The following is a 26,550-nucleotide window of genomic DNA, read 5'->3' on the forward strand; positions in this document are numbered from 1 at the left end:
TGAAACAGCTGATAGAAGTAGGTAATGCATGTGTCGTACTCTCATATAATATCAAATGTATGTTATATGATACAATATAACCCGTAATCTTTCGAAGTAGTGGGAAGCTTACAAAATTTTCAATTTATTTTTCACGTACTCCAATTAACATAATGCAAAAAAGAATATTCCTCGTCTTATCTTTCAGTAAGACATACGGTCACTTTTTTAAAAATATTAAACACTACTAAACAGTGACCAAAATTTTACGAAGTCGTAACAAATGCAAGTTACATTTATTCAATTTTTAGTGCAAGGCTGACATATCTGAGTTTGTGTAAATATACGGAATGAGAAGAGCAATCTTCTATTCTGCTCTTACTAATTTATCATTTGTTTCTGTTAATAATTTATCAATCCGTAACCCCTTCTTTAGCGAATAGCGAGTATTAGTATTATGAACGTTGACCATCTTATAGGTTTCTTCTTTATTTATAATGCAGCTTTTGTGAAAGTTGGTTAACGATGCAGATGAAAATTAAATTTTTGTATTCAAAACAAATTCGAATAGCACAAAAAAATCGTTAATCAACGGTTCCATGTACCAGGTACATTTTGGGAATTACTATCATCTTAGCACAAAAGTAAGAATCAAATAGTAATGTAAAGTACCGTAGTACTGTATGTACGCATGTTTTGTTCTTATTAAGAAAAAAGAAGAAACTCCAGGCTGTATATACTTTCAGATAGGTAGTTTCGTGCAACGTTATATGCTAATGCAATGCAAGAACGTATATATTTCTTTACAAAAAACAGTAATATTCACCAGGAAAATATACATTGTATATACGTACAAGCTTTGTTTCCTTTTAGACGAGCAGATAGGGACAGTATTAGCACCTTGGGTAATACATGCTAAGAACACCAAACATGGCCTGCCTAACCTATCCACGTATGTATATAATAGCTTAAATAAACAAATTATAATTTGCCAAACCTATTTACATGCTTATTTATGCTATTATATGCCTACGTGGATAGGTTAGGCAGGCCAGGTTTGGTGTTGTTAGCATGTATTTCCCAAGGTGCTAATGCTGCCCCTGGCCGCTCGTCTTTTTAGGCCAGTTATTTTGAAAAATCAAATACAAGATCATGTGTATTGCATATGAATGTTAAAAAAAAAAACAGAAAAGAACTTGAGTGCACGTTTTATGCATCTTCAGGCAAGTAGATTCGTGCAAGGTTTATTACAATGGTGCATTTTCTTTGTATCTACGAAACGTAACACCATTCGGAAATTGTTCCTTGTATATACGTATCAACGCCGTAAAGATACTGCTGTACCTGTCTCCATTATTATTATTCTTTGCCAGTTTTAAAGTTAAAGTACAAAATCTCGCACAATGAAATGAAAAATATGTTACTTCGCATAAAACGTTTCCTCTAAGTAGTAAATACCGAAAAAAACTTTGGCATTTACGTCTTATGCTCTCCCATGAATATTAGGGTAGGGTTGGTTAGGTTAGGTACAAAACAGTAGGAAATTGTTCCTTGTACATGCATGTCAACATCGTAAGGATGCTTGTTAACAGTAAACTTTTTTTTTTTTGCCAATTTTGGAAGTTAACATACAAAATCACACATATACATTGTATACGTTTCTTAAAAGATTGGTATTACGTCTTATGTACTACTAGGTATGTAGTTTCTTGCAAGGTTATTATTGTAAATGTGTGTGTTTGTAAAAAAACACACCACGATTCCGAAATTGTTCCTTGTACGTACATATGTATGAACTGGACGGTAAGAGTAGCTACTGGTAAATATTATACGTGCATTCTTTGCCAGTTGTTATTCGGAAACAACACATTACTTGTTTATTTGCAATGTTACATTCACACCAATGTCGACGGAAGTGACTCTAATAATATTACACGTGTTTTAATCTTAAAGATTACAAATTACCAGGATTGCGAAAAAGCAACTGATGCATGGTGTATATTTCGTGTATTGCGTTTGGTTGAAAAAAATTGTTACAGCAAACACACATTCATTTATTTGGAACGGCATTTTAATACAATTTTGCAAGCATCAAACGCATTACTTTAACCTGGTTTTATTTTCTGTACCCGCATGCACTCAAATCCTACTTACGAAATTACAGTGAAACTGCTAATGCTAATATCAATATACAACATTTTCGGAACACACACGAAAATTACCATCTAATATTCATTTTTACATATATATTTACAAACGTTGCTTTATTTATTGCCGTTCCTGGGATAATTAACAAATCCGACATTTTTTGCTGTTATTTGGTAATGCAAAACATGCAGCAAACTTTCGCAATTTGCAACAGCTGACCGAGACTTTGCCATTTTATCAACTATAAAAGTGTAAACACAGATTATACTAGGTGCTGCACGTATCTGTTGGCTGCACAGTGTACTGCTTTTCCATGTTTACCTGGCACTTAACGCGTTAGGCGGAGTCCCGACCGCCACTTACGTTACACGGGACTTTAAGTGCTAGGTAACGTTAGGCGGACATTGAACAACCGCAAAATGGTGTTAAGTGGGGGATAAGACGTTAAGTGGAGATGGTGCAACCGGCCCTAAAACGAACACTTTTCTTCTGCCTTATATAGCACAGACTACTATACCCCAGTACAAGCAGAACCATCTGGTGGGGAAGGACAACGCACTCAAATAGTGACGAACTATCGATTATATTCGCACATCGATATTTAAGTTCGATACTCGAAAAGCGATTCGACAATTAAATTGGAATGTAATAGACCGTGTTAAAAATGTAAACATAAACATTGGTGATGTCTTGCCCGGTCCCCCCGGAACTTCCGGTTTAGGCCAGTCCCCGTTGTTGCCAGTGCAGATTCACCGGCACACGAAGTAAGAAATGAGCGCTTGTTTTCATCAGTTGTGCGACGATAGTCAAGAAAGGTATTTGTTAAAGTTCTACTATGAAGGAGTGGGCGTCTAGAATCCGTCGGATGATCTTTGTGGCCGCCAGTTGTATAGCACACTACGTACATGCAAGTATCTCATGTACACGCACGACGAACGTTTAGATAAAAGTATATTCAATTATTTTGTAAATGGAAAAGCGAGGGAAAGATAATTCTATAAAACTAGTGATATTTTAAAGTATACTAAGTGAATCTTTGCCAACAAATCTGCAGAAGTATAATGACACACATGGGCGTCCGGAAGGGTGGGCCATGGGCCCCCATGGAAAATGAATGTGTACCTAAAATTATATATTTCACACATAATTTCATTTCAATCACAGTAATTTATGTTAATTATTATAAATTCGTTGAAGAAACATGATCATTTCAGACTGAAATAGCGTTTTTTGAGAGGGCATCACTATTTTGGAGGAAAATATGTGTCCTTTGCCCCTCCTGGAAAAAAAAATTACTTGCTTGCCCCTCCCTGGAAAAAATCCTGCGGACGTGCATGATGACACATAACAAATGTTAATAAATATAGGTGCTTTCAACGTCGCCTTTCCGCCTGCGGGATTTAGGGAAAACCTATGATATGGTAAGCCACTTTCACTTGCACGAATTTACTTCAAACAACAAGGGAGTTTTCAGACTGAAGCGACAAGCGATATCCGGATTTCGCACATAAGCATTCGATCTAAAGCAAACCATTCACCAGTGACGCTTGCGCAAATAACAGGCCGTTATCAATGCACGGTATTGATAAAACGGCCCACGAGAGCGACAAGCGACGCCTGCAATTTGTCGTTCGGAAGGTGTTGTTTATTTTTTTAATGTTGGTTTCCAAGAGAAACGTATCGCTGCAGTCTGAAAGCTTCCTTTCGAAGCAATTCACGGCCTCCCCGATAGCGCAGTGGTAGCGTTGTTGCCTTGTAATCAAGGGGTCCCGGGTTCGATACCCGGTGGAGGCAAATGGCACAGTGGCTCGGATTCCATTTTAAACTGTAGGTGCAGTCCCGATTAGCCTTTCTGTGCATAAAGTGGACTTTAAAAAACAATTCAATCAATCCAACCAATTCATCACGAGAAAATGCACGTGTCGCTTGGACTGGAATGTTGTTTTCTCAGCACCATACATCGTGTCGTCTCGCTCTGTTGTACTCGTATGCAAGGTGAATTGTTTCCTTTAGAGTAAAGGACCTGTTGCTAGTGTAATCTCCGTTCCACTTAAAATAAAGTGAATGCTCAGTGATCAATGACATTTTTCGGACCCAAGCGACACGACAAGCTGCAAGTGTCGCTCAGATTTCCAATGGCGTGTATTGTGCCGCCTGAGACTTGATTTCCAATGCTTATTTATAGACTAAATGGGCCTGTGTCGCTTGTCACTTCGGTACGAACCACTGCTGTCGCGTGTCGCTTCGGTTTGAAACCTCACTAAGAGGTGTGCTTTTCACCACAACACAATACGCAGATAAACGATCAACATGATTGTAACAAAATGCAAGTCGTAAATATCCTTTCCGGCACCAATCCTTTCTCGTTCTGCTTGTATCAATAGGTTTCGTCTCTCTACGTCCTTCGGAAACCTACGGAGTAATACTTGGCTCAATCAATTTGTTCCCGATCGAACTGTGCAACCATATGCTACACAGCTGACACCCTATTTCCTTGTAAAAGAATCTCCACTTTGCCTTTTCATATTAACGTCCATAGCATTGTAAGCGTAACCGGATGTTCGAGGGGGACCAGACGAGTGCGCATGCTCCGCAGTAGCTCCGCCTTTAACACCGTCTATAAAATAAAAACGCAATGGAGCTGTTCATTGCCAAACTTTTCCGGTGGCGGCGCCACCCTTGTTGTGTCCCTAAATAATTTCGTTCGTCATTTGGTTGCCCTAAGCTTTACATTGGAGCGCGATGGGATGGCTATTCAAACGTCATTTTCAATGAAGGTAAGAATTTGTCGTGTAAATCGATAATACAATTGGGTTTAGTAAAGCCTTTATGTCGCCAGTCATAAGTTTCCGAAAATTACATTCTCCTGAACCTAAGAATTAATATATTAAAGCGCAACGTTATTGTTTGCAAAAACGAGCTAAATATAGTACGTTTATGCACAAAGAACACTAAACTTGACGTCATTTGCGCGGTCTCTATCTGCCATGGGTCGATAATACAAAAATTTAGATTTTTACACTATGCTTTGCTTTTTTTCTGGTTGCGAGCATGTGTAATTCAACGGCGGGTAGGAATCGAAGGAACTCCCCAAATTATAAAGAAAAATGTATTAAGTGCGTAAACGCATGATATATATATTATTATATACTTAGACTGACATTATCCGATAATTTAATATTAACGCATGTTTTCAATGTATTAAGCAGATATTCTCCCCTCGTATTCTCGTCCTTCTTTTTCTTGGTAACAACAATATTAAACACAATGAAATAGTCAGAAACGGTGGAGACTTGGATTTTGCTATGCCATTCAAGCAGTTCCTGTCTGTCCTTCAAAGAACATTATGAACAAATCAAACCCCTAAACAAGTATACATGTTTCTGTGTACATGGGTATGTTTGTAAATATAATTATGCTTACATTTGAGTAAATACATGTGTATAGTTATGAATGTCTGCATATAGATAGCCTATATATCTTGTTATAGGTACTTCTGTAAATGCCAATTTTAGGTATATGATTTGTATAAAATTTGTGCTAGTATTCTTTACGCATGATTAGCGTAGTTTTACTCTTTTTCTTCTTCTTTTGTTTTGTATCGTTGAAATTGTAATTTTGAATTGTTTATAATGTATGCAAGCCTATTGTAATTGGAGCCAAGCTCTGTTATAGGTGAAAGTAAATAAATATTGACAACGTACCTACGCCAAAGACATGCAGCGAATATAAAACCTACACTCACACTGGGCGTAAATGACTGCTAACAATGATATTGCAAGAACTCACCTCATCACGAAACCGAAACTTTTTCGTTACACCGGACCATAAATTGTCTCGAGCCCAAAACTTTCACAACTAGCTCCGTTTGCCTTCCCCAATCCTGAAGTGCTGGCTGGCGCTGATTGCGCTCCCAGCTACAGGGCCGAGATACCGTGGGGAACGAAATTGTGCACGGGGACGAAAGTTAGATTTGCCATGGACGAAATATTGCAATAAATTCATCTTCTGCAAGTATTGGGGAAGGAAACAGCCACACGGTGCCAAATTGTAAGAATTTTTTTGTAGCGTAGACCACACACATGTTTTCATTTCATTGGCCATAAGGTCCACTTGCGCATTGCCTCCTGCGCATCTGCCCAGTAAAATATCATTCACGGTTCCAAAATTCACAATACACCAATACTACCAAAAATAGTAGTGTGAGGAAGGGGAAAAAAAAATTGTGATATTTCAAGTGTATAAGTTAATAAAAACCATGCTCTGCTACCAGGAACTTTGTAACGTGTTGGTCGCGTACGAGAAAAAGGGCAATGAAGCCTCGTGGGAAGCGTGCAAGACAGGTCCGGGATCAATTAAGGTACGCGCTCCAAATTAAGCAACAACCAACAGTTACAAGTCACAAATTTGTTGAGGTTAATGGCCAGCGTTTATCCCGCCACCTCAGTCTCAAAAGAGAACCAATCAATAAGAGTGGGCAAAAAAGAAAAGAAAGGGATATAATCCACTATGCGCACCCCACCTAAAACCAATCAAAATGGGCTTATAAACAAAATATGTTCACAAAATATCGTGGAAAATTCACTCTGGTTTGGTTATTCACTAAAGAGTCCTGCAATACGAAAGGGCACACTAATCAATCATAAAATATATAACCAATACTACTCAATTAAATTCACCACTTCATTTCTTACCAACAGTAACCTCATTACTTCTTTTCTCGTGAAGGTTTCTAAAGAAAGAATAGGGCAGTATGCAAGGTTCAAAGACTTGAGTCAAAAATTTATTAGATTTAATCTCAAACAAGACCGATTAATATCTCAATTAACAACCAACATGAGAAACAATTTATCATGTACATACCCACTTTAACTTCCTTAAAAATCATTCCAATTATAGCTTCGACAAATCGTCCATTTGATCTACAATCTGTGATTTGACATATTAAGAATATATTACAAATCTAAACGGTAACAAGAACGTGAATGCAATTCCAATAAATCCTTTCAATTCAACACATCATAAATCTATTAGTACACGAGATCAAATACTCACAATTGATTAACAAATGATCCACTTTTGCCTCTTTTCTCTTTCTTACAATAAATTATACAACCCTTCTATCTTTACTTTGATGCTCTCAGTACTTTAATTTAATTTGTGCCACCCTCGCGTTAATTACTTTAGTGATTAAACATTCGTAATGGTGAATGGTAATTTGTCACGTGTACGCCTTGCTTAATTTTTATGTTACGTAAACATCGCAAGTTCCTTTTTTCCCTTTTCGTTGTAACGCAATGGATCTAACAACTCGTTGTTCATTAATTAGTTAATGTGTGATTAGTTTGCGATTTTTGAATAGGTTATACTTTTGTCGCCCTTTCTTCCCCTTTTTTTACTTATTTAAACTTTTGACTCAGTCATAATAAATGTACACGGATCTGTACAATTCACGATTTGCACTTCGCAGAAACAAGGGGAGAGTTGACACTGTACATACCTCCATTAAACTGCTCAAAAATGTTCCAAGCACCAATACAATTCTGCTATGGGCGATACGTCAAACGAAACACTGGCTTCCTTCTCGTTCTGACATCAGAGCGTGGGGGTAACGTCTGGAAACGTCCATCGGCTTGTTCCTCAGTAACAATCCCGTATACAGGTCCGCGTTGTTGGAGACTGGCCTAATCTGACAAGGCTCTGGTAATGTTCTCGCTTCAGTCAAATGTCACTCCATTTACGCGTGCAAAGTTCGTCTAGAAAAATGCAGTTCTGTCGAATGTTAATTTGTAAGCGGCAAAAAAGGGGTGAGAGACGAAGGCACTTATAGTACTTGGCGTTGAATTGAGAGAGATTATCCAGTAACGTTGCGTGCAAACAAAATCAAAAAAGGTAAAGTCTCGACCGGCGAGGCAACTTGCACACTTGAACACGCCTCATACTCTCTCTATCTTCCTCTCGTGACCCAAGTCACGCTGCTTGTTTCGCGAAGCTCTGCGAAGTCGGAACTGTACTGTGTTTGCCTGCTCGAGAAGCGAGCGCCGAGCAAAAGGTCAGTGGAGACCTCTAGCGGGGACTAGTATAACCAACAAAAGACAAAAGTGACGCAAGGCGTACGAAGAATGAGGAAGTGTGAAGCTTTTCCACGCAGAATTATTACGTAATACTATTTATTACGAAAAGCGTAGGAAAAACGTCACAATTTCATTGGCCATAAGGTCCACTTGCGCATTGCCTCCTGCGCATCTGCCCAGTAAAATATCATTCACGGTTCCAAAATTCTGTAAATATGTCTGGTCGATGCCAGCGACACAGTTTTCGAAATTTCCTCTCCTTGGAAAAACAGCTATGATATTCCAATTGTGAAACGTTATATCCGCATAGAATTTCTTCTGAAGCATGTCTAGATATTTGCAATAGCCTCGTGGCTACGTAATGTATTAATGTATGAAACTATACGAATATCTTGACAACAACGAGGTGAATATACATTTAAAAACAAAATACTGACGAGTTAATCTTATTGGCTCATCGAATTTTTAGTCTACGCGCTGTGGTTTTCCAACATAAAAACTTGAAATACAGTTTTTACCAGTAGGAGAGATCTTGTGTAAATATTATGTATATCGTGTAATATCCCATGGACATCCCACATTAAAAAGATACCAAACGCACCCACTATTTTCTTCGTTAAAAATGGTGAAATTAGCAAATATATTATGACTGAGGCAACATTTCACTCAAGAAAATAAACAATAAATTTCATGATCGAATAGTTATTTTTCGCTGCGTTTTAAAATTCTAATGTTAGCTCGAACAGCTGGTATGAATTTCAGTAACCAGTACTTCCACGATGGCGTACAGGTAGACACTATCGCCTTGTAATCAAGGGATCCCGGGTTCTTTCGCCGGAGGAGGCACATTGCACAGGGGTTCCGAAGAACAAAGGGACTAACAGATAGAAAGTAAAGGAAAAACTAGAACAAGAAACTGAGCAATGATTAAGAAAAGATACTAAACGAGTGAACAAGGAAGAAAAATTAAGTTATGAAGAAATATACAGAGCGAAGAATGAAGAAGAAGAGAGACTAAGATTGCGAGTAAGGTAAAAGAAGGACTGAAAGAGTGAGTAAGGAAGAAGAAAGAAATTAAAGGAGTGAGGAGTGAATATGGAAGGAGAGAGACTAAAAAGTGAGTAACCAAGAAGATAGATTAAAAGAGTAAACAAAGGAGAAGAAAGAGAAAATAAGAGACTATAAGAGTTAAGCCAGGAAGGAAAGAAAGAAAGAGAGATAGAAAGAGAGAGAGAGAGAGAGAGAGAGAGAGAGAGAGAGAGAGAGAGAGAGAGAGAGAGAGAGAGAGACTAAAAGAGTGAGCGAGGTAGAAGAAAGACTAGGGGAGCGAGAAAGTAAGAAGAAGGATACACTTAAAGAGTGAGTAAGGAAAAAGAAAGACTTAAGGAGTGAGTAAGGAGTTAGAAAGAGAGACTATAAGTGTGAATAAGGAACAAAAAGAGACTAAAAAGTGACAAGGGAAGAAGAATGAGAAACTAAGAGAGTGAGAAGGAAGAAGAAATAATACTGACAAGGGAGGTTATCTAAGTGTCCCCCTCCGATTTCCATGAAACTTGGCAGGTGTAGCCGAAACAAAATACACGTGTTTCTTCCTTTGGCCCCCTCTATACACCTGCCAAGTTTCATGGAAATCGGAGGGAGACACAGGGGTCAGATCTCCACTTCAATTTGTCCTCATCTTGACATTTGAGGGGGTTGCTCCCTAGAACAGTTTTCTAGCCGAAAAAAACAACGTATTTCTTCCTTTGGGCCCCTCTATACACTTGCCAAGTTTCATGGAAATCGGAGGGGGGAGCTTATATAACCTCCTATGTGAGTGAAAGGAAGAAGAAAGAATACTGAATGAATGCCTGTATAAAGCTCTGTCCTGGATAAGAGAGATGCTAGCTGTGCCATTGGTCTCATAACATTAAACACCAGTCTGAATGATGTAGCTACTATTTATTATAGTTGTCATCAAACCCTGATGACATAATCAACATGACTACCCGCAGGAAGCTTTGTCATATCATGCATAATATATATAATTGTTTACAAGCGTTAGTACTTTGACAGATACATTACATGCAATGTAAGTATGTTGGCTTATTAAATATAGTGCGCAGATCGATCTGATTAGCTGTCCTGAAATACATCGCGATATTAACCATTTACTCAAGGGTCTGTCAACATTTACTTATTCAGCCAATAGATGGCAGACATTTGCCATATTTGTTTTGAGAAGTGAGCCTCTTCGGTGCAGTTGTGAAAGAGGAAACAATCACATCTTCTTTTTAGAAATACATTTATATTTATAATGCAATCAATGAGTGATTACATGAACTTTGCATAACTCGTACAATGCTTACTGAACAACTAGAACAATTTGTGTTGTTCTTTTAATTTAAGTTTTCAGGAAAGGCGTTTAAATAAAAGCGGATTAGGGTAGGTGATCGAAACATATAATATTATGTGCTATAAAATTTATGCATATGTAGAGATTACTTGCAAAACCGCAGCTCTCTTTAGAACTTTGATTTCTACAGACACAGGGGCGTATGGGGTGACTCTTTGCAAATACAACCAAATGTAAACCTCCGTTCCACGTAGTACACCCTGGACTGCATTTTGCAGACTATCGATGCTCTGGCGTCCAAAGACTAAAAGAGTGAGGAAGGAAGAAAGAGAGACCGAAAGAGTGAGTAAGGAAAAATCAATTGAAGGAGTGAGTTAGGAAAAATAAATTAAAATAGTGAGATAGGAAGAGAGAGAGAATGAAAGAGTGAGCAAGGAAAAAGAAAGGCTAAAAGAGTGAGCAAAGAAGAAGTATGAGAGGCTATGAGAGTAAGCAAGTAAGAAGGAAGAGAGACTAAAAGTGCGAGCAAGGATGAATAATGAGAGGCTATGAAAGTGAGCGAAGAAGAAAGGGACTAAAAAAGTAAGTAAGGTGCAGAACAAGAGACCAAGGTTGTTAAAGGTCCAGTAATTTTAATTCAATTCAATTCCGGTCCAGGAGAGAAAATCAGCAAGCGTAAGTGGGTTCTGGACCGTAAATAACCTTTTTATCTGTAAGGTATTTCAATTCGGTCCAGGAAGCTTTTTCCCTATCAATTTAAATACGGTCCAGGAACTTTTTTTTTCTGAATGAATTTAAATACGGTCCAGGAACATTTTGCCGGATGAATTTAAATACGGTCCGGGAACATTTTTTCCGAACAAATTTAAATTCGGTCCAGGATTCTTTATTCCAGGACCAATTTAAATACGGTCCAGGAAACTTTTTTCCGAATCAGTTTAAATAGGGTCGAAGTTCCGTATTGAAATGAAACAATACGCAACTTGGATCGAATACGGACATGACGATAAAGAATTATCCACTTGGGAGCAAGAAAGACTAATCCAGGTGCTGGCTGTCTCGAGAATCTAAGGTACAAGGTAGAAATGGGCGAAACGCAAACGCTGCAGTCACTTTGCCCCTCACCATGTAGCCCCATTCTCTTCCGCGCGTTCCTTCACTTGGTTGTAGCACTGCCCGTCCCTGTTGTGATATCTGCTGGGCGGATCCTATTGTCTGCAGTTCCTGGATCGGATGTCGGAGCAACACGTGACGGGTTTGTTTCAGCTCAATGTGACACCACGCTAATATAGTCCATAGCGTTATGTACAGTAACTCTTCGACAACGGAGTTTTTGAACGTGGCCCACGAGAGAACAACAGCGTTTTGATTTATTCCCTGCGCTACGTTTTCTACAACAGCAGCGTGACATTCCAATGTAAAAACGTACTCGCGGACATTTTTAGAAGGCAACTTTCAATCGGTCAACCTGGTCCAGGAATTATAAATAAATTCAATCCCGGACTGGAAGAGAAAATCAGCAAACGTAAATGAGTTCCAGACAGTGTATAACCTTTTCATATTTAAAGCATTTCAATTAGGTCCAGGAACCATTTTCCGGATCAATTTAACGGTCCAGGAATATTTTATCGGGATGAATTTAAATTCGGTCCGTTAACCTTTTTTCCAGAATGAATTTCAATTCGGTCCAGGAACCTTTATTTGCAGAATGAATTTCAATTCGCTCCAGGAACCTTTTTTTCAAGAATGAATTTCAATTCGGTCCAGGAAACTTTTTCCAGAATGAATTTCAATTCGGTCCAGGAACCTTTTTTCCCAGAATGAATTTCAATTCGGTCCAGGAACCTTTTTTTCCAGAATGAATTTCAATTCGGTCCAGGAACCTTTTTTCCAGAATGAATTTCAATTCGGTTCAGGAACCTTTTTTCCACAATATATTTCAATTCGGTCCAGGAACCTTTTTTTTGCACATCAATTAAAATACGGTCCAGGAATCTATTTTCAATGTAATAAGTACGCAACTTGGACTGAATTTAAATTGTGCGAGAAGAAATGTTCCGGTCCAGCAGCGGAACCCATTAGAATTTATGGGTTTGTGGAGCTTTAACAACCCTGCAAGAGACTAAGAGAGTGAGGAAGATGAAGAAAGAACCAGGGGTGTATGGGGGTGACCTTTTGCAAGTACAACCAAATGCCAACCTCCGTTCTACGTAGTAAGTACACCCTGGACTGCATTGTGCAGGCTATGGCTTCTGGACTCAAGGCCAGCATCTTCTTGTATTGGGAGCAAGTGTTGTGTCGTCATTTATGTGTTTGTGACTAACACTTCATTCATTTGATCATCATTCATCCTCATCTTATCGATTAGCCAAACGTGGCAGAAAAGCCAAGTAAAACAAACTTAATCAATCAATTTACTAAAATAGAAGACACAAAGAACTAAGGAACAACTGATTCAGAAATCACTGTCACAACCGGAGCATGATTAGTGAAAGTCACATGTTCAACTAGGTGACACAAGTATTGGAGCAAATACACATTCTTATCTTTGCGAAACAGGAAGATCCATTCTCTAGTACTTGGTAGATCGATAGTAGATAGCATGGCCGTATTTAGAGGGGGGTTTCTAGGGTTCAACCCCCCGAAACTTCTGACATGTTGGATTAATGGAAGTTCAGAAACCAAAATCTGTAACAAATTTTCAATTTTTTTTTTCGAAGCATCACAAAAATACATGGAGACAATGTTGAAACGATCGAGCTAGAATTTTCATACATTTGGAATTCTGAAAGTTGAGTGAAACAGGATTTATTCTCAGAATCGTAGCCTATTTGCGACCCCACCATTATCACTTCTGTTGTCATCTTTCCAGTGTTGCTCCTGCGTCACAAGGAATATAGACTGAAGATTCCCTTATGATTGTCCCAAAATTCCCTTTCCAGCTTTTAAATTCCCTGTCCGATAAAGTCGAAAATCCCCCTTGATAGGAGTTCAAACCTAGGATCTCCAGTTTTGTAGCACATTATTACGTTCGCGATTGAGGTTACAATTCATGCACCAGGCTAAGTTTTTAAAAAGAATAACTGATTCCACACTTTTCAAAATTCCAAAAATTTAATTTTAAAGTCAAACAACAAAAGCTTTATGACTAAAATTTCCATCTAACTTTTAAAGATTTTCTCTTGAAGGTATCTAAAGTTTAATGACGAAGTATAATAATTGTGCATTTCAGTACACACTGCATGAAACGTAAAAGAAACAAAAAGAAACTTGTGCTGGATATTCACTCATCTGCTGGATTGAGTAAGCACCCTCAAGGATATAACAATAATATAATAATAATTATTATTAGTATTATTATTATGGAATAAAATTGTTTTATTATTATGAATTTTTAATTATTATTGTACAATTATTGTTATTATTTCTATTATTCAAATTTCTGGCGACGCCCATGCGAACAATTATGAATGAACCCCCCCCCCCCAGAAATTTTTTCCTGCCTACGGCCATGTTAGTTAGAGACGGTTAGCTGTAATAGGTTGTGTATCCCAATCATCCTAACAAACTATAAAGATCATCAATAAATAATGAACATGGTGAGGTTAGCCATTTGACGACAAAAACACCTTGCCTTTGGGGTGGAGTTACTACCAAATAGAATAGAGATAAATTAACCAAATGTGCAAACTAAACTCAGCTGCGCGTTGAATGGCTGACCTCATACCACCAGTCAAGTTAAAAATAGACCTGGACCCCAGGTAACTAGACTAATGTAATTCTGGCTGCCAGAATCATCAATACAGACTCTTCATCATCATTCAACACGGTATAACCTGGATGTCTGTGAATACTTAGGCAAATCAATCAAAAAAAAAAAAAAATTGTAAATGCATCATGCATACCATATATTCCATTTATATTATTCTGTATTTTAAATTTACCAATAAAGATGTAGAACAACGATTAACGGGGGAACCGTAATTCGAGAAATTGACGTCCCAGTTTATTTACAAAGGCACTGGGACACAGCGTATACCCTCGAATGTATACGGGTGGAGGTTTGGTTATATTCGGGGGTTCCCCCCTTAATTGTAATAGGTTGTGTGTTGCCTTTTCGCACAGTTTTGGTCAGACGTGTGTAGCAATATGGTAAAAACTGGCTTATTTATTACGGAAAATGGCCTATTTGCTATTTTTCTCGTACACATATTTTACGAAACGCCTCAAAATCACTTTGTTGGGCCTGTGCTTTTTCTTCAATTGTGGAAAAAGACATGTGAAATCTTTCCAGTAACTGTTCCTTGTTGGTTAACCAATATACAGTTGATTTTCTTTAGGGCGATTCCCTTGCTAGGATAACAAAAGAAATACTGAATATTATTTTAATTTCTGTATAGTTCTCTATGAAAATTTCCGTGGACGAAGTCTTCGTGTATTGAAGCATCTCTCAACGAAATGGGCTGCACTCACCATCCATGTCCCGGGAATCTCCGGAGGCAAGCGAACGAAAACGAGTCCCATGCGCATGTAGGAATAGACCAATGAGCGCGTGGGAGAGGAAGTGAGTGCATGGAGGGGAAAACGCGGCTGCAGCTACCAGCCGTTTCCAGCAGCGCGCAGTGCATTGCCCTATCCACCCGCTTTCTTCCCTTCTCTACCGTTATCCACGTCCTTGCTCAGCATATTCCCGAGACAGTGTAAAAGTTCGTAACATCACGGATCCTTGTGGTCCGTACACAGGTTCAGAAACATCCGACCAAAAAAATATTTCTCCACTTTCAAAATTTAAACCTAAACTTCCATGCAGCATGCTAAACGATACGTGCTTCGTGACCTTTCCCTCTTCAGTGGCGTTCCGGTGGCCCAAGAAAGCTCAACCACTAACCATAAATCAGGCTCCGGTCACTTATTTAGTCCCGGAGCCAACCCGACCACTTACCCTCCCCCCTCAGGCACGCACCCTCATCCAACCCCTCCCCCCACTTTTGCATTAGCTGCCCGACCACGACGTCGATCGTTAGTTAGGATGAAAGACAGGAAACGCTGCCCCCTCCCACCTTCAGCGACGGCTTTTTTGTCCCCCTTCCTTCCCCGGAACCCTTTTCACGGAGCCTGATAAATTAAGTGCGAGAGGTCTGCGGTGAATTCGCTACCCGGACTTTTCAGGGCCGCGGTCAATTGAAGGAAGCATTTGTCCCGGAGCTTCTGTGCTGAGGCAATTCGAGTCCCTCGATCAAACGGCTTGGAAATTCAGTGTCGTTCATTGTGAAACAGTTCGTCAGTCTGAGACTTGGCTAGAAGCTGAGAGAGATTGTGTACCAAGTTCTTTCATGACGTCAACCTTTATTGACCCGCCTTAAGTTCTTTACCTTGGAACATTATTGATTTTCCTAATATATTTGAATCTGGAACTTTTACCCCCAAAACTTAGCATTTAAAAGCTGTATTGTTATGCTCCATGCGCAGTAATCAGGACCGGATATATTCACATATAGCATGAATATAAGCTTAAATGTGACATATTTTTCAAATATGCGTAAAGGTGCGTTGAATTATGCTTGTGAAGACAATTTAAGAAAGAATTGTTGCCTTGTGGAAATGTTTTGAGGCTCTCCCGTGAAAATTAAGGAACGCAAAAAGTCTCTACTAGTAGGTTTATATATGCATAGAAGCATCAATACAATGCCTACGATTGAGTGATTGACTTGCTTTATTTTACTTCGCCTTTTGTGACAATTTTGGCTAATTTGCGAAGATGGGGATGAGTGATGATATGATGAAATTGATGAATGGACACTCACAAACATCCATGCCCAGGCCGGGATTCGAACCCGCGACCCCTGTACAATGTCTACGAAACTGACTTGCTAGATACCTATCATTGTCGATTTAATGATACGCCCATTCTTTAAGAACTTGTAAATGTAGTTTTCGAAACATTAATATAGAAACCTCTTTAGGGTTGATTTTGCTCATTTAACGTCGCATTTCTGTCATTTTTGGTTAATTGTGACGATAGGGATGGATGATGATGAGATGAAATGGACAATCAGAAAAATATATGGACGACACAGCAAAAGCTCTGCAGAGGATTATACTGTCTGTAGGTCAAGGCGCCAGAGCCTAAACATCTTTAACCCCTCAAGTCGGTTCGACGTACACGTGTACGGACCCTCATAGTGCTTCTAGAGGCGGTTCGACGTACACGTATACGTCCCGTGTAGTAGTGACGAAATGATGCATATTCTGCCATCTGTTGTTTTCCCATATGTATGAAAACGCATGTAACTCAAGAGTAGACTGCAATGTGGTGCCATCTGTTGGTTTTCTTCCAATTACACGAAATTATATGCGATTGCATCACTTTATTACGTAAAAAAAAGCTGAGAAATGGCGTCGAAAGAGCGGGTATCGTTCAAAAGTGTTTATTGGTGTTCAGATAGTGAAGTAGGACTGTGTTTCGTAGCATGTTTTAAACTGTACCTAAACTAACAAGAACACAAGACACTACTTTGTAAGCGCAACATGTAAGTTTTTATGTTTATTATTATTTTTGTTATTATAGTATAAATGCCATTATTTATACATTTCTGTGTAGTGTGAAGTTTCGTTTACAAGTCCTGAAATTTTCATTGTAATTGACCAAATGGTTTTTAAGATATGTTCAATTTTGTAACATGCGAAAATTGCTGTTTTGGTGATTTAAAATTACCGCCTCTCGCAGCGGCTGATGGGTATTTAACTCCCGGCTTGAAGGGTTAAGGATTTAAGAGAGGAGTTTATAAGTATCTTCCAGGACATAATGTAATGATCTTTTATATTTTCAACCAATCTACTGAGATACAAAATATGTTTTGGAATTTTCATGGCACAAAAGAAAATTATGTTCAATTGTTCTATACCTAACAACCTTCATGTATTCTACAGAGCATTCCCTGACATTCGCTACGAGACTCGGCGGCAAGCGGCCCGGCGTCAGCGCTTGTCTTTCCCGGTGAATGGGTCGGTGACAGTCGCACGCTACAGTCTGTTTTCTTCGATTTCCATGCCTTCGCTCTCTTTCCCTTTCTGTTGCAGACTGACACCAGTATAATCCTCCCTCGGAAGTTGTGTGGTGTCGTATCCCTGTGTTGAAGATTGTGGCTAAATATGGCACCACAAAAGTTTACATTACAACAAAGGATTTATCTTGTCGAGTGTTACTTCGGAAAGAGGAATTGTGGAGAAGTGCGACAATGTTTTGCAACGAAATTTCCTGGTGTTCCCGTTCCACATAGGACCACTATATTAAACCTCGTAAAAAAGTTTAGAGTAACAGGGTCAGTTCTGAATAAAAGTAGAAAGAAAAATGGACAAATCTAAAAAATAAAGTATACAAAGACAATCCGCACACCATCCGTGAGTTAAGAGAGAGTATTGTACGAGAAATCGGGAGAATTACAGTAGACGAACTTGCACGTGTAAATGCCAATTTCCTTCGGAGATGCCAGGAATTTGTTGCAGCAGAGGGACATCATTTTCAACACCTTCTGTAGTCAAGGTTAGTACACAATATGAAAACTGTAATTTTAATAGCAGATTCTAGCGACTGTCGCGGACCTCGTTCACCGGAAAGACAAGCGCTGATGCCCGGCCGCTTGCCGCCGAGTCTCGTAGCGAATGTCAGGGGATGCTCTTGCTAATGGCTGCACATTGGAAAACTATTTCCTCTTTTGTAAAAAAAAAAAAAGTGCAATAAACAGTGAGAACAAAAATAACAAATTAAAATGAATACAGGCAATATGGAATGCGTTCAACATGTTGAAACCCACAGTGAACAACATTCTACACGCTCAACTCGGAATGCTCATATTTCTATTACCCCGGGCTATGCCAAGACCATCTTGAGGTTGATAGAGAAGGTAATGGCTATGCGCGAGCAAAGGTGCTTGGTTTCAAACAAAAACACAACGTCTCCAGTTTGCTAATTACAGCACAACATTTCCAGTATGCTAATTAAAGGTCCGTGAAGATATAATAGCACCTAATTAATCTCGATGCCTGCCTTGTGGGTGAAGAAACTATCCTCAATTGTGCAAATCAATTTAAAATGGTGATTTATTCTTCATGTATCGTTTGCAAAGCGTACACTTTATTCGGTCATGATAATTTTCAAACGAAAATTTCCTCTGTTGTTTCTATTGCATACGCACCAAACCCATTTTTTTTTCATTATTTCTTAACATCTCAGAGAACTTGTCATCAAGCAAACATAATTATTCTCTCAGAATTCAGTGCAACAAGAAGAGGCTCCTGCATGTCTGAGTTTCCTAGAATATAGTGTTCTAATTCTTCGCTTAATTAGCAGCGTCACGGCTGTGTACATTATCTTGCAAACAGAGTGTTTCTCTCAACGAACACAATGGCGCTAGTTACCGTCCCAGTATTGCGGCGATTAAATGCTGTGGAACGACTCTATATCCTGCCATCTCGCTGCGCTCTATTGAAGCTGAGGCTCGTTTAGCCGTAAAATTATTCAATTCGACGGAAAATACAGGCCTAGCTACAAGGAAATCACATAAATAGACCTTCATATTGTTGCAATAACCACCTAGTAACTCTATATTGTGTTGAATATTGGCTTTCTGCGCTGTTGTCACACAATAACAATAAGACTCTCAAACGAGGACATGAAAAGCAAATTTCCCAAATGGAGTATCTTTGACCTGTTCTGTTCCAATATGTGCACAAATCGCAAGAACAAATAAGGAAATGCGAAAAGTAACACAATTTGAACCGGTCTGGACCATAAGAAAGTAAAATCATCATCGTTTTTGAAGCGTTTATTTTCTAGCAAACAAACAATTCTCGAAAGATACACACAAGTGCAAATATAAAATATAAGTACCTTCAGGAAACAGTAAATTTTATTTACATTTTATTTGTAGAGGTAACGTTTGATTTTTAAAAAAATGCAGGCCTCCTAGGATCGAAATGCAGTTACAACTACGAGACAAACAAGTAAGTACACACTTGATAAAAATTACAAAGCCTAGAATATAGCTAAAAACTATTTTATGAGTAAAGACCTACTTGAAACTAAATTATAACTGATTGCACACTTACACAATATTGAATACGTGATATTGCTTAAATTATTAAAGAATCTGCGTTTTGAATATTAAACAGTCCGTTTAGAGCTTATATTGTTTTGTACCTAGCCAAAATTCAGATTGTGCAAAGACTACTGTTGATGCAGAAAGAATCTTGAATATGCTCTGAATACAGTATCATGCAACTTCTTTTTAAAAGATAAAATTAGGGAAATATTTTAAATTAAATAAATGTCACTGTAAAGCGCACATTAAATAGCTATTACATACAACAAATGTTTACTTTGTGATCGAAAGATCCTCCGAATTCAATTCAATGCGGATCTCCTTGACTCAAGTACAGTGCATGCCTAATCATATCCTTGAAAAGAAAAGACCTTAAAAATTACCCTCTAGTTCAAAAATATTGTTCGAGAACTGTTTTGAAAGCAAGAGAACGAAAGTAAATCGTTTCCCTATGTTTTTGTTTCTGAAAGAACTCTCTTTCCCAAGATAAAAGTTTCTAAGACACATAATTCAGAATTTTGATGGGCAATATTAGTTTTAACATTACTACAAAACGAAATAGTAACGAACTGAAACAGGCTAATTTAAAATAATAAATTTGTATTTTTCACTTTGTATTATTTTCTTTATCAATTAAGTGCTAGCTAAGCTTGTATTATACATTCTAATAATTTTAAAAAATGTAACTTTGAACTCAAATTGTCACGCTCAAATGGAAACATTTAAAGCTTAAAATATGAAGCATCTCTGATCTACTGGCGTTACTGGTAATTCGCAGTATATAATTGAGGAACAGATATTTTATATTTAATTGCATATTTGCAATGACATACTACCGTAGAAAACAAAACAAGAAACCTCTTATAACTGATTTTAATACTAACACATTTTAAAAAGTAAATATATTGGCCTGCAGAGAAAAATGATAGAGACTATATACAAACTATTATATATTTAGAACCTTCGCTCGTATAGATTTTAAGTAAATGGATTCCACATTTATATTGAAATACACGTCACAGCACATATATATGTACATTTCTCACGAAGCATGCTAATTTGTTACCTTAATGCTTCTGTACCACAAGCACACACAGACACACACACATATAAGTGCACATGCTCACAGTTTTAAAAGCTAAGTTGTGCATTATTTAGAAAAATAAGATTAATCAATTGAAGGAACCTTTCCAAACATTTCTGAATAAGATATATGGACATCTCGTCAGTGTATCTTTTTTACAAATACCTTACAATGATAAAAATTATTTTGATGAATTTCAAAATTGTACTTAAAATTGTGTGCTTACTTTTCAATTTTTGTTAGAATTTCTCACTGAAGAAATTAATTTTGCAATAAATCAAGCGCTTGCTAAGAAAAAATATTACAAGAATCAAATGAAAACCTTAAAAATCCAATAAAAATTGTAAGGGAGCTGAAATTTACATAAGGTTTCAACTGTTATTTACGAAACGACCTCAAGGTTGCAACACAATCAATGGCTTCAAACAGCCATTTTTGTTATTTTAAAGATGGTGCCTCTTATACACACATGTACAGTGAGATCCATGAGTATTACCGTCAATGACTATTTTCATTAATTTTTCTCTTGCATCCAATATGTTTTTAAGCAATGGATTTTTATGTATGCTGGTGCATACGTTGTCAACAGCTTGTTATGAGTTTTTTAAAAATTATTGAAGCTCTTATTGGGTCAAATAAAGTGCACGAACATGGTGATGGACAATTTGCACGGTAATACTCATGGATTCCACTGTACAGGGTCAACGAAGTTAGTAATAAGGTGTGTTTTATACAGCGTATATTAATACACTTGTAGATTGAATTGCACCATCTGCAAATATGCTGCACATAGAAATAAACTGCCGCAGTACTAAGTACTCCGTTAAGAGGAGTGGTATCTAGCCCTCTGTCAGCCTAAAACTTAGAGAAATTTCTCGGCAAATAAAAATTCAATATCTCTGTGTATGCTTGCCACACCAGCAAGTTTACTAATGGAGGAGAAAGCTGGGTGGAAAGGCTGACGAGTGACTGCATGTGGACCACAAAGACTTATTCTTCTTAAGATATACAGGCACTAAATCGAAGTTGAAAATATATGTAGACCATCAATAGGTTTTGCAGCAAACTTATGCATCCCTACACACAGAAATCTACTACATAAGAAACAAAACATATTACATTAAGGTTTCTCATTTGATTCTCCCTTGTAAGACTAACCTGTCATTTTTCGATCTTGGTCTTTGGGTTTAAACAGAACATACTAAATTAACAGATACGGAAATCTAATTACACTTAGGCGAAATGTATTATAAGTACAATTTATCCATACTATTGAAATGGTTTTCGATAAATATTTGTGGGGGTTCTCATTTGATCTGGACACACATACTTCTCAAATATGTGTACCAATCCTTGCAGACACTTATCAATGTGTCAAATGTTCTTTTGCAGCTATTCGTAGCACATCACATAATAACATTACTTGGTTTAGTGTTTACAATGAATTAAAGAATGAGTTGATGGAACATTTTGCATTGCAAATTACGGGTTTCTAAAGTTGTAAACTCATCTCCATTAAATCAGAAAAAAGCCTTAACACATACAATCCGAAATTCACCTGTTTCAACATCAACTTATCTTTCCTAGATGAATGTTGATGAATCAACAGTCTCGAATGATAGCTTGCTGTGCATATTACACTGTGCGTTGATTATAATATATCATATATCATTGTCATCATAATAAAGAACATACAAATGAGTGTCTGAACAGTAGCACTCGCACACTGCAGTGGGGACTGACTATTTCAAAGTTCTGAAGACAACTTCCTTGTAACTTCTTGCAGTTTTCATGAAAATTACAACACTTTTTGCTTATCATCGAATTTTTAATGCAAATTCAACTTCACAGTAAAGCTTAACCTCTCTTAAGTCTCTACATGTATATTGTACAGTCGTTGAATTTAGAATTGCAGGTTTGTTAACATGCAAGTGCTGGCAACCCTGCTCTGCATTTGCTCCTGGCTTGGACAGCCTGTTTAGCGAGTATGAGCTGTGGTACTGCTTCCAGGGTTAAATACACACTGACAGTAGAGTTAATCAAAAAGAGACATGGAAATGAATTGATTGTGAGAACTGTGGTGCGTTTTTGATTTTAGAATGACACACACACAAAAAAATCACGAGATGCAATTGCACAATCGTTAACTTGCAAGCAGTGACAAGACTCTGCGTACAGGCACTGTAAACTATATGAACAAAGCCTGCCAGATGCCAACCTAACGTTGGTTGTTCCCACCGGAGATCGGACCCGAGACCGCTAGCGCCGAAGGTCAGAGCGTTTACCATTCAGTTTCGTGCTAGCTTTCCCAGTACTTTATACTTACGATAATACCACATTAATTCGATTGCATTCAGCTATATTCCAACTGGAATTTATAAAAAATACTCTTGTCCTTCAAAACAACAGCGTACACTGCTTTTTTTAATGGAGTAGTAGAGCCGACCGCCATAACCGAGTGGCTATCACAGCGCGCTACGATGACAGGGGTCCCGGGTTCGAATCCCGGAGTTCATCAATTTTATCACTCATCCTCATCGTCACGATAAGCCAAAAGTGGCCGAAAAGCAAGACTAAGTAACAAAAATCAATCCAAATCATTTTTTTTCTGTACCATATACGTTGTTTATAAGAGGCGCGGTGATCTAGTCGGTAAGGTGTTTGGCTGCAACGAGGCAGACTCGGGTTCAATACCCAGGCTGGGTGATTGCAGGTACGGACTTTCCAAGCAGTATCGGGCCACCCTGAAAGCATAAAGGTCACGTAGTCGCCTTGTAATCAAGGGATCCTGGGTTCGATGCGCGGTGGAGACACAGTGGTTCGGATCGTACTTTATACTGTAGTTCCAGCCCCATCCCGATTAGCCTTTCTGTGCATAAAATGGACAAGAATTCAAAATTACAGTAGTGTCCCTGAATGGAGTGACTCTGGGGTTCACCCAGCCCCTAAATGAGTACCTAGGGGCAACCCTGGTGAATAAAGGTAGCTGGATCGTGCTGCTGGTCACATCACCTCCACAAATGGTCGAAATCTTTACCCCGCCTTTTTTTTACATTGCCTATGAAACCTACATAATCTGCATGCGGATATAGACTTATAGCCTACAGCACGTATCACTGCTTGCAAGTACTTACTACCCCGTTGCAGATGAGATCAAAACGGAGATAACGAAGAGAAGCATCATTTAAGAAATAATCACACAGCATCTCCCAGAAATGTACCACTATCACACATGGACTAACTCACTTGCTGATTCTTATTTCTCTACGCATATGTACAGTGTAAGAAGGCGAGGAGAGTTATTATTATTTTGACGAAGAAGTGTCCAAATTCAACTCGTCCATGGCTGCCAGGATACTGTCCGTGAGCGAAGCGTCCTCGTGAAGTCCTGGATGTGAGTAGCTTTGCAGAAAGTAGCAAGTCCCTGGAATGTCGTCGGAGAATCCCTTGGGTAGACACTCTCTCGGACGCTCCTCGAACGAAAAGCCCGGTGTTTGTATTAGCCACCTGGAAAGAAAAGACGGATGAAATATTAGGCACGGATTTTGCAAGGCGTTCTGCATCTATACTTCATCCCAGCTAACTTCGGAGCAGACGAACGAAAACAAGTCTGTGCGCAAGTAGTGACGCGTGACGGCTCCACCAATGAACACGCGAGAAGGAACGGGATTGCGTGGAGGGGGGGAAAGCGACTGCAGTTACCAGCCTTCCCATCAGCGTCTACTGCTTCGCTCTGTCCAATAGATTTCCCTCGCTTCTCTGATGCTATGCACGGCGTTGCTCCACAGTTAGCTGGGACAGGGTAATGAACAGATATTTTCATTTGACAATTGTTATTTTAAGACATGTTACCATGTGTCCATGTATGGTTGCAATGTTACTGTTTTTCCATTGTCTTATACGTCTGGCGTCATCCATTTGTCACGTTCCCTGTATAAACTCCCTTGATATACTTACAATTAATCCATTAAGGAGAACACAACACCTACCAGCCTAGTAAGAGGCCTCGTCAGACGTGGGAATAACTTACGGGTATTTCTATGTAAAATCTCTGTTGGTTCGGCATGCAATCCCATTATGGGGGAAACGTATTGGTAAATATGCGATAACGCCCGGGCACCTTTAACTCATTTATTTCCTTAATTTTACCACGGGTACTTAACTTTTCTGCATTTCGGAACATTCTTTAAGGTGAAGTTATGCCTTTTTCCATAAAATAGTGTCAACTTTTCATATTACGAGTGATTATTTGTCTTCCTTGTTCCGCTTGGGTAACAGACAATATGGCATGCACTCGTCATGGATCATCGCGCCGTGCTTGTGTTTTGTCGTGGGTGTGCAGTGTTTCAACCTTCTTAACCGAAAAATACCTACTTTCGTGTTCATTATGTCATCACAAACCACTGACGGATAGCCCCAAAAAACCATTCACGATAGCCCCACGGACCATTTCTGGAAAGGTTAGGTTAGGTTGGGTTAGGTTAGGTAAACAGTTAAAAAAAAAAAAGAAAGCAAAATTCTCGTAGAAAAAATGAACGTTTGGAAACACTGACGAGACCGTGTGACTTTCGACGCTCTCGCCATCTGCACGCACACAATGGAAACAACGGCATAATATGGCAGGCAATGCAAGTTTCTTACGTAAAAAGTGATTAATTCTTGTTCGGCAGCATTCAAATACGAAGTTTTTAGTTTCCCGTGAAAGAAAATACCTCCAAGAACGTCCAGAATGCTAAAGAAACTCATTTCAATAAGTACTTTCTCCTGTAAATTTGAAGAAATCCGTCCGGGCGATATCGCATATTTACCAATGTATTTTGATACGTTGTGGAGAATGCAAATATCGTTACAACCACACAAGAACAATTCAATACAGAAACATGGATCAACAAGATGATGGTTCGGTTTCATGGATTATGATTCAAAGGTGTGCATCCAGTGGATTACCCTCTACTATCCGATCGTGCTAATCATTGTTTCCCAGGGCTTTCCTATTGTTATTACAGGCGTCAGTAATTCCATTGTTGCCACGCAGCCGTGGAGGTGGAAAATCGCAAAACAGGAAAAGTTGGAAGGGAACGATGATACAGTGGGTGGGAAATATAGCAAGCGATGAATAGTGGAGAAAATTATGATTCGCATTAAGGTACCAATTTTTAAACCGCGAGAACAAAAAAATCGCAACGTGGATTGATGCGCGCGACTAAAACTTAACAATGGTATACCACGAGGCTCAAAACTCCTTGCTGAGTGAGACTCACGGTTTCACTGCTGGGGTTCCAGGTTCGAGTCCTGACTTGAGATGGGCACAGGGTGGGTTAAAATCATGATTTTTACTTTAAAAAAATATTTTTGATGATTTTTAAAATTTAAATCGATTTTTAATTAAAAAAAAACACGCTTAAAATTGCTTTGATGGTTTCTGACACCATACATATAGATATGCTTTTTCTGGTAAACGGACCTGTAAAATATTTGAACAGTTTGATTAAAGCAAATGAAGAATTATGTTATTCATTTTTCTGTTGCTGATACTCTATATATGAACATACGATGGAAATCAGTAACTTTTCTTCCAATGAAAATAAAACATTCTGGATGTACTATATGTACTGAATTTTGGCAATTTTTAAATGATAGTTTGCAAAATATTAGCTGCCATGTTTATTTACAATTTAATGATAATAACACTATTTATGGTTTAAGAAGATTAGTATTTGTTATATAATTGTACTCAAAATGTTTGTTATTTTTGCCTGTGAAAATTATTGAATTTTAAATCAACAAGAATTTATGTTTAAATTTAGAAGTACATAATTTGTATTCATG

The 26,550-nt window shown here is 38.3% G+C and overlaps 1 protein-coding gene across 1 annotated transcript in view; it reads right to left on the reverse strand.

Moving 5' to 3' along the window:
• Nucleotides 1-23,141: 23,141 nt before the first annotated feature.
• Nucleotides 23,142-26,550, reverse strand: part of Gycalpha99B (guanylate cyclase 1 soluble subunit alpha 2) — a 533,625-nt gene continuing 530,216 nt past the window's right edge. Inside the window, exon 10 of the mRNA XM_083130599.1 lies at nt 23,142-24,228. Within this exon, the coding sequence (XP_082986725.1) occupies nt 24,027-24,228 (202 nt within the window). The 3' untranslated portion in view covers nt 23,142-24,026. The remainder of the gene's footprint in view (nt 24,229-26,550) is intronic.

Source organism: Lepisma saccharinum, chromosome 10 (genome assembly GCF_977018435.1).
Source record: "Lepisma saccharinum chromosome 10, izLepSacc3.1, whole genome shotgun sequence".
NCBI classification, from domain to species: domain Eukaryota; kingdom Metazoa; phylum Arthropoda; class Insecta; order Zygentoma; family Lepismatidae; genus Lepisma; species Lepisma saccharinum.